The sequence below is a fragment of the Oryzias melastigma genome, linkage group LG8 (assembly GCF_002922805.2).
Source record: "Oryzias melastigma strain HK-1 linkage group LG8, ASM292280v2, whole genome shotgun sequence".
Taxonomy (NCBI): Eukaryota; Metazoa; Chordata; class Actinopteri; order Beloniformes; family Adrianichthyidae; genus Oryzias; species Oryzias melastigma.
In genome coordinates, this window is record NC_050519.1 from 5,781,333 (window position 1) to 5,791,101 (window position 9,769).

The 9,769-nt window shown below is 44.8% G+C and overlaps 2 protein-coding genes across 6 annotated transcripts in view; one reads left to right on the forward strand and one right to left on the reverse strand.

Moving 5' to 3' along the window:
* Nucleotides 1–9,769, reverse strand: part of ppp1r1b (protein phosphatase 1, regulatory (inhibitor) subunit 1B) — a gene marked incomplete in the record, with an annotated part of 60,966 nt that overhangs the window by 37,288 nt on the left and 13,909 nt on the right.
* On the forward strand, nucleotides 2,854–6,847 carry LOC112146390 (neurogenic differentiation factor 2). Of its 5 annotated transcripts, none has more exons than XM_024272188.2 (2): nucleotides 2,854–2,973; nucleotides 4,838–6,847. In XM_024272188.2, the coding sequence occupies exon 2, from the start codon at nucleotides 4,845–4,847 to the stop codon at nucleotides 5,913–5,915; it is 1,071 nt and encodes a 356-aa protein (XP_024127956.1). In that variant the 5' UTR covers nucleotides 2,854–2,973; nucleotides 4,838–4,844; the 3' UTR covers nucleotides 5,916–6,847. The 5 variants fall into 5 exon arrangements, with proteins under 5 accessions (XP_024127956.1, XP_024127952.1, XP_024127955.1 ...); XM_024272184.2 differs by lacking the exon at nucleotides 2,854–2,973 and adding an exon at nucleotides 2,980–3,258; XM_024272187.2 differs by lacking the exon at nucleotides 2,854–2,973 and adding an exon at nucleotides 3,265–3,576.

Here is a 9,769-nt window from a genome sequence, read left to right on the forward strand (position 1 = left end):
ATAAGGAGCTTCAATGGAAGGTTGGTTGGAAAACATGTAGGACACCGGCCCTCGAGGCCTGGATTTGAATACCCCTGATATACACTATAAATCTAATGTAAATATAGTTTATATATATATATATATATATATATAAAACTTTAAATAGTCTATGTTTTGTATATATAAACTATAAATATTTGCTACGCGGGATCCAGCCCACCTCCATATTTGGCATCCCCCAAACACGATTTTATATATATATATATATGTTTAGTATATACAATACAAAACAAACTGTATGCGGAACGTGACTCTTTATTTCACCCTTGCGCAGTCTGAACTGTGATGGGAAAGGATAGACTATTTATTTAGGGCTGGGTTGATGAAATCAATTAATCGATTTGAATCGATTTAAGCTTAACAGATCAATAATAGATTCATATAATTACAGATCAATTTCGCACATAAAGCTAAAGTCTGGTAGCTTAATGATAACATTTCATGGAATTTCCCATGGGATGGATAATGCTATAACACTCAGTTGACCTAAACATACATTTCTGACTCAATGAACATCTTTATAAACTCATTCATTTATCCATTCATTCATCTTCTTGTCCGCTTCTTCCCTTTCGGGGTCGTGGGGTGCCGGAGCCTATTCCGGCTGCTGATGGGCGAAGGCGGGGTTCACCCTGGACAGGTCGCCAGTCTGTCGCAGGGCTTTATAAACTCACAGGCCTGAATTTTCCAAATTCTTTTAAGGAAATATTTTTAAAGTAACCATTTGTGGTCTAAAACATCGGTTTTTGCTCATACTCCTCTTCTTCTAGAAAAAAGTGCAAAGCTAATGCGCGATTGCCACCAAGTGGCCAAACAGAAACGCCCTCCAGGAGAGGCAGAACAATGTAAACTCAAATTTGAACTGAAATGAAGAATTGTAAAAAATCAGAATCGAACTGAATCGTTTCTGGAAATTATCTATACCCAGCCCTATTTATTGATTTAATTTTTTACATTTTTACAGAAATGAGTTGTTCAAAATTTGGCTATGTGTGGCTTTCTGGGAAAACCGTAAGTGTTTACGTTTAGGCTGTGACTGTTGTGCTACAGAGAAGAAAACAGTTATGTGGCCCTCACAAGGAAACGTTTTAGGGACCCCTGTTTTAAACATCTCCTTTTTGATGTATTTTTAAAAATTTTCCTGCTAGATGAGAAGAAGGAAGGCAGCAGGTGGTCCTTCCTTGGACTAATCCGTGTACAAACTGAATGCAAAGTCCTCCTAAAACATCATAATTCCAGACAAGCTCTCCTCTGGCGTTTTAATATCAGATCAAAGCTTCTCTGATTGGAATCGCCTTGAGCCCAGCGGTGGCTAAAGCCGAGCTGTTGACATTTAACATTTATTTTGGCGAGGTGAGCTGAAGGTTGTTTGGTACTTGTTGAGAATAGAAAGAAAACCCTTTTTTTCCCTACTCCCCTTGACCACATCTCCCCTTCCACCTCAGCTGAGGTGAGATCAGTTTGGCTGGTACTGATGCCACCCTGCACACATGCTGACACAATCATGCCACCGTGGTTTGGGGAAGTGCCAGGTTATCATCCCCTAATCCCACAAGGGATGGGACACATTAGTGAATGTGCAGCACCACGACTCCCCTGTCACAGCTGCCACAGTACAGCTGACCCCGCGGGTGACCCTCCACGAGCAGAGGAGATCCAGAGGTGATCCCGGCCCAAGGACATGATGAGCCTTTATCAGCTATTTCTCATCCTCCAGGTCTGTGTTCTCTCGGCCCAGATGGTCTCTTTGTGCCAATTTGGACTTGGTGGTCATCAGGCTGATTTCTCTCACATTAACTCGCTAATGCCTTCTAAATAGAGAGATCTCTTAGCCGGGGTTGACACAATGCTCCAACCGTAGATGCTGCGGCGGCGGCGACAAATTCTTGCGTTTTCACTGAGCTGGTGCCAACATGCCACCCCTCCTAAATCCCGGGCACCTCTGCCAGCTCCGAGCCACATCAATTCCCTGTCATCCTTTGCTACACCCCCTCTTCCTCCTCATTTTTCATACATCCCTAGTGGGCCTGCACACCTGGGTCTCACAATCTTTCGGAGGCTCCTCCCTCCACATAGCCTCAGATGTGGACAGAAAGACACACCTTTGTGGATGTAATATCATATACCCTAATCTGATTCATTTGAAGATCTGGCAAGTGGGTCATCTGCACTCAATATCAGGCCCACAAGAGTCGGAACAAATCACAATTGGTTTTGGTTCCCCTTGCTCTGAATACATGGAAGCATAATTTGATCCAATTAGGTAAATAAATAAACAATATGCCGTCTGTTCCACGGACTTAATGCACTTATAATGCATTCCCATCCCCCCCTGCTCCGCCTCAGATGAAGCTGAGAGGAGCTGAAGGGTAAACCGCGTTTGCCCGCCGTTCACTCTGTGCGGGAAAGAGTTAATTGCACTCATTCTGCGGCATTATTGGACTGCAAACATTAGCATTCGTGATGTTGGAGTTTATTTACAGTATTGGCGTCTGAAGCTGATCACCACTTTGTGGGGGCTTCTTTTGACCCCAGCATACGTCCTCATCCATATTGAAATGGCTCTCTGCAGAAGTGTTATCTCCCATCTTGGCGCGTTTGGCAGGTAAATGAGGAGATTTCAAAAGTGGCCCGCGCGTCTTGACGCAGGTCAACGCCGATTCCTCCATTTTATTCCCTCCGTCTTTCCTGTTTTTCTCTCTTTTCTGGCTGTGTGAGCGCTAGCGCGCGTGGCAGATGGTGGGCCCTCTCCTCCTCCTCCTCCACCACCTCCTCCTCCTCCTCTCTCTCCTTCTCTCTTTCTCTCTCTCTCTTCCCCCGGGAGGGCAAATCTCTCCGAATGCGGGCGCATGTCAATCACCGGGCCCTCATGTGATGGCTCTTGCCGGTGACGTGCCAGCCATATGCGCGCTGGCATCACCGCCTTAGCTGGTATGTAACCCCGTCCCCGGTAGCTCCCGGTTGCCATACGCGCGCGCGCGCACATGCACATCCATGCATACATGCTCACTTAACTCCCTCGTCAAAGCTGCGGTTATTGGAGTGCGCGTACCGGGAGAGCAGGACGCGTAACTCAACCGCGCACTTTTCTGCACCTGCAGCCCTGAAGCAGAGCGGCGCTTCGCTCGCCCCCACTCCTCCGAAGATGGTCTGAAACCAAAGCGCGTGGGCTTTTTTTGTTTTCTTTTTTTTCTTCTGTGAGGAGCGCGAGTCAGGGTAAGTTGGAACAGCTTTAAAAAATCGAAAACGGATTCCAATTAATGGATGAAGATGTGAATTGGTGATAATCTGAACCGAATCTGTAGAGTAAAAGGCGCGTCGTTTGGCACGGATCCACGCGCATCCGCCATCCAAACGTGTTTGACTTTGTTCTAGCGCTTTCCTTTTTTTCTCCTCCAGCAGAATATGGTGCTTGGACACTTTGAACCTCAGTCCAACACAGACCTGCCGCGCAGCTCCACGTTCGGCTAACGTGACATTCTCGTGTTTGTCAGATTTGACGCGCCGCTTCATGTGACTCCTCGCTGCTCCTCAGTCAGTTTTGCCCTTCAACTTCTCAACATCTTCATCATTTTTAGAAAAATAGATAAAGAGGTTCTTTTGGATTCTACGTGGATTGGAGCTGCTTTTACGCGCATGTCGGATCTCTCCTGATCTGATTTTAGAGATAGCTGGACACAATTACAAATTTACCCTAAAAAAATGTGGTGTCATCTCCTCCACTGCGGCGATCAAGGACGTCCTGAATCCTAATGGGGGATTTATTGATGCTTTTGGCGATGATCTGCAGCCTCGGAGCAAATGAGAGGGTGGGACGGCGGCACCGACTGTGACAGTCAATCTGCTGCATGCTGTTATTATCACATTACCTTCGTCCGCTTTATCATTTGATGGAATCTGTGTTTTTTTTTTCTCCTCCGATTTTATTTTTTCACGAGGGCTAAAACGATACAAGCGCCTTCCATTTATCCTGCAGCTACAGCGCGCTTTCAAATCATGCAGTCTTGCATACTGGATTACGTGTGAAATCTATTTCATGTAAACTGCATGGTCTGTTAATTAAACGTTGTTGGGTGTTTTTTTTTCTCTCGTCTAATTGAGCAAACCTCCCGAGCCTGAAATTTAAAAACTAGATTTTGCCCCCGGCACACCCCCTGAGATAATTAGCCAACCATCACAGCCTGCCTCAGCACGGGCTGCCAGTCTTTCTGCTGCTGTGCACCTTCATCATAATAGCTGTGGAGGGAAACGGAATCTGTCGAACTTCAGCGCGTCTTTCGGGATTCCTTTATTCACTAATGGGGCTCCATGTTGATCAGATGGTAAGAGGATCGGAGGATCTGCTTTGACTTTTCTTATCATTTAATAATTATCTTTTAATTTAATTGCAATTGAAATTTAGAGAGATTTCTAAACTCGCTCCGGAGGTGCGCGCGCCGAATTGTGCTGGAATGCAGCCAGAACTGTATATATATGGACGAGTGAAAGTGGGGGAGGCCCCCCATGGGACCTATAATGTGGCCCCTGCCGCTGGGACCCGCTGACGGAGGACGCGGATGACAGCGGGGAATTTTACGCGGAGAAAAATCCATCCATGAAAACTTTACGCACGCGTAAAATTCCCATAAGTGGATTTTTCTCAGTTTGAATTCATTTTGTCATCCAAAATAAAATTAATACTCAATGTTTAGATATTCCACTGATATTTATTGATGTAAAATATTTATATTTGTTTTATTTTGAAGCACCTTTGTGGCATTTTTCTTGATTTTTATTTATCGTCTTTTATCTGCAGAGCCACCATGTTGACGAGGCTTTTCAGTGACCCCTCGCTTCTCCCCGACGTCCAAAAATACTCATCCTGGGCGGAGGACAGCGACGAAGATGTCCGCAAGATCAAGGATGAGGACCAGGTATCGCAGGACGACATGGAGTCCTCTGACATGAGAGGAGACGACAGCCGGACGCAGTCTGAGCACGCAGGGGAAGACGACGAGGACGACGAGGTGGAAGAGGAGGACGACGGAGAGGATACCGAGGGGGACAGACCCAAGAAAAGGGGCCCCAAGAAGCGTAAAATGACCCAGGCCCGAATCGAGCGCTCTAAACTGCGGCGGATAAAAGCAAACGCTAGAGAGAGGACCCGCATGCACGATCTGAACTCTGCGCTGGACAATCTGCGTAAAGTAGTGCCCTGTTACTCCAAAACGCAAAAACTGTCCAAGATTGAGACCTTGCGTTTGGCTAAAAACTACATCTGGGCGCTGTCGGAGATACTGCGCTCCGGGAAAAGGCCGGACCTCGTGTCTTATGTGCAGACTCTGTGTAAGGGACTCTCCCAGCCCACCACCAACCTGGTGGCAGGCTGTCTGCAGCTGAACTCCCGCAACTTCCTCACCGAGCAGCAGTGCCAGGAGGGGGGCCGCTATGGCTCCGCCTCGTTTTCAATGCATTCCTACCCGTACCAGTGCGCGCGCCTGTCCAGCCCCCACTGCCAGCCGGGCTCGAACTCCCACCCGTTGAGGACGCACGGTTACTGCTCCACTTACGACTCCCTGTACGGGGGGAGCGGATCCCCGGAGTACAACAGCCCCGACTACGAGCCCCCCCTCAGCCCTCCTCTGTGCATCAACGGCAACTTTTCCCTGAAGCACCAAGGCTCCGCGTCCCCCGAAAACGAGAAAGGGTACCACTACTCTATGCATTACTCTGGCCTGCCTGGATCCAGACCCAGTGGGGGCCACAATCTGTTCGGCTCCTCGGGGGCCCGGAGCGGCATTCACTCTGAAAACGTCCTGCCTTACCACGACATGCATTTGCACCATGAACGGCCCCCAGTTTATGACGAACTCAACGCGTTTTTTCACAACTAGCTCGTGCGTCACGCTATCAATACACACTTCGAGGGCAAATTATTCTGGAAAAACCTCTTTTTATTTATCTATTTTTGTTGGTGTTGGTCCAGTCTTAAATCCGTCCTGATAGTCGGGATTAAAGCAGATTATTGCCCAAAGTCTTTGCGCGCAATAAAAGGATAAAGATGTTGGAGCTGCAGATGTTTATATACTTTCCATGTGTGATTTGTGTGTTTGTATCGGTGCTTGTCTACATGAAGATGGCTGGATGTCACTTGTAACCACATCCTCACATGAGAATTATGGATCCAATCCATCGGAGGCGCATCAACACACACAAAAACCCAACAACAGTTCGTGAAAATCGCTTTTTTGGGGCGATTCTTGACTGACAGGAAGCGGAAAAAAGAAGAAAAAAAAGAGAAAAGATGTTTGTTGGGTTGTTTTCCAATCATTCGTTCGCAGTGAATCAGTCGTTTCGCATCTATGCAAACCCAAACAGGAGACTGGATGTTCCTCAAACGACACAATCACGAACATACAAGAATAAAAAAATACTTTTGTTTTAATATTTATTTATGTATATTCCGTTTTTCTGCACTGTTTTTATTTTATTTATTGATATATGTTTAATTATTAACTTTTTGTTCTACAAATTCACTTATTATTATTATTATTGCACGTGTTCTTGTTGCATTATTTTTGTAATCGATGTTTGAATTATTTATTTAATTCTTACTTTTACCTCAAGTCTTTTAACTTTGTATTCAACCAACTGTGTGGTAAAATAAAAATAATAAATGACAACGGATTATTTGGTCTTTATAAAGCTTGCATTTGATATTTTTAAGGTGGATCTGTTACTTCTTTCTCGTGCAGGCCTCTTGTGGAGCCTCGAGGTAAAAGTAAAATAGGACAAGCAAACAGCAGGTTGCATGAAGTAAAAAAAAATAAAAATAAAATAAAAAGTGTTTTCTTGTACTTGGCAACAGCTCGTGCTTTCAACGAAGTCTTTAAGAGTGAATGCTCATTTGAATTGACCTCGCAGGACTTTAGCAGATGTGCGAACATTTGGTATCAGTGAGAGTTTACAGGCTGATTAGAGATTGGACAGCAAGTTTAACAAATATCGTTAGAATTAAAGGCAAAAGATGCCAAAAACGCAGGAGTGAAGGTCTCTGCGGTGAACGGTGGAGCGCAGAGACGAGATTCAGCACCACGGAGAGCTCCAGCACCTCCCGCGGCTTTTCGGGATTCAAGTCTGGCCGTTTAACGACTTTACACCAAAATTCTGCACGACTATGATGAGCTTTAATGATTTTTAGCTCAAGTTTTGAGAGTCCTTTTGGCTTCCACGAGGCCTTTTCGAGGCAAAAACAAGTAAATGAAAAACTCACAAGTTTGGCATTTCGAATATTTGGGATAATCATTTACAAAAAATATATTTTTATTGTAAAATAGCAAATTTGACTCAAGTAAACATTATTTGATTGAATACTTGCGTTTTAGTGCTTTCCACTTGTTACTTCAAATATACTTTAATTTAAGTTAAAACTTCATGTTAGACGCGTAAAAATCCTAAACTACGGATTTTAAAGTGTCCGCTCTGCACACGCGCAGTGCAAGGGTTAGCCGTTATCACCCGCCAGGGCTTGGAGAGCTGCCCCGGGACCCATATGCTGCCCAAAGTGTCCCGTGCGCTTCTAACATGAAGGACACGCACGTGCGCAACACGTCCAGGATGAACAGATGTTAAAAAGTAAAAATAAAAACATGCTCTTTGGCTTTAATCGAATTTTGATAATCTGACAAATTCAAATGAAAAAATATCTGATTATTTTGAGAAATCATAAATAAATTCGCAGCATTTTTACGCATTGAGTTATCGCCTTCACGAAACATTTTACAATAAAATAAATCTTAATTTTATCCAGTTGTGGAAATTTTATAATTTATGTGCAAATTATTTAATAAACTGGAGGAAAATTCCACCTAACTTGCAGTTTGTTGGAACCAAAACCAAAATAATTTCATTTTTCTTTATTTTTAAGGAGATTTTTGGAGCATTTTGTGTGAATTTGAATATTTTTTAAAGCCTTTTTGGTTTGTTGAGAATACAATAAACCGTTTTAACCCTTAAACTTGCACTGACAGAACTCGGGCCTAACATGATGTTATATTTGACAGACATCTGATGCGTCCTGCTGGGTTCCAAATCGGTGAACGCGCGTGGCGCCGGTTCAGAAATGTCAAACCATGAAGCCCCGAGGCCTCTCTGCGTGGCCCTTTTGTTCATTTCATTTTGTCCAAAAAATGTTTAAAATATGACAGCAGAGGTCATTTATATATAAAAAAAACCCCGAACCCTCTCTCCCTTCCAGCACCAGAACCACCACCACCGCCTCCCCTCCCCCCACCGCAGTCCAAGAAGGGTGTGAGAGGCTGACAGGCTGGCGGAGGAAAGTCGTGCCAAGTCCCTTAATGTTCCCCAGCAGCAGAACCGGAGAGCTTCGGGGAGGACAGCCCAGCGCGCGCGCCAGCGCACCGCAGTTCATCGGGCCAAAGTGGCGCTGCTGGGAGGAGTCGATGTTTCTTTCCTAATTTTTGCAGCATCTGTTCATTATCCAGGACGTTTTAAAAAGAGGCGAGTGGGCTCATCCTGAGTGTCCCTTTGCAACACAAATGTGAAGCATTTTTAGGGAAAATACACAAGTTTTCTCTAAAGTGATTTGGAGAAAAATGCGAGAACCAACAGCAAATATGACAAAAAAGGAATAAAAAGTTTAGAAAAGTTTTATTGCTAAAAATACTAAAACATTTTTAGTTTTAGTTGAGAAAATTATTTTAAATATTTGTACATTTTTTTTGTAAATTGTAACCAAAATATTTCAGTGAAATCCTTTGATTTGTGTGTTTCATCTTTTTTTTAAACATTTTTTTTTACTAATGTTGAAAAAGTTTCCATGGCTGACTTGGATGAAAAATGAATAAAACTTTCAAGGACTGGAAGTAAGTGAATGAATCTCGCTGTTTAAATTATCGTCTTGGTGCCCACTCGTTTTCTCACTCAACTTGATAGGGGAAAAAATCAAGAGTGTTTGTCCGACATAACAGTCAATAGTGCGATTATCAAAATGTCACAAGTACTATGGTGTGAATTCCAATTAACGTCGAGCAATAATAATATTAATAACAATATTAATGGGGAATTTGTTGATAAAAATGCGTAAAAGGTGATCATGGATGAGCGCGCGCGCTGACCTTGTCGTTTTATTTTAATTTAAAGAAGAAAAACAATTGACGATTCATGATTTAAATGTTTAGACTTTTCTGCGCGCACGTGCAGACAGTTTCAGAGGAGGAATGAGGCGCGCGCGCCTCTCCATGCGCCCCCCCGACGCTGCCAGACAAGTGAGCAGGCCTGTGGCTGCGGTCCATTCACAGCGAATTCCACAACATCTGTTTGTTATCACACAATGGGGGCGCGTGGAGGGCGCGGCGTTTGGGGGCAAAAGCTAAACTGCTGCTGCCGGAGGTCCCGCCAGGGGAGGAAGAGGAGGAAGAGGAAGACAAAAGGTGGGGATCAGGTAGATGGGGTTTGGCGGGTGGCCAGATGATGGAGGAACGGAACCGGGTCCTCATAGTGGAGGCATTCAAGTCCGGTGAGTGGGCGTGGCATTGTCCCCCCTCCTGCTGGGGAGGTTAAGTAGGATCGCGCACGGGGAAGCAACTGGATCAGAGGGAGGGGGGCGGAATTCGTTGCTGGTCTGCACAGATGGCTCGTGTGCGCGCGCGTTATGATAGGGTTGGATGATGCCCTGGTCACATGGGCAGCAGTAATTGGCCTCCATATTGACCAGTTTGCAGCGCTG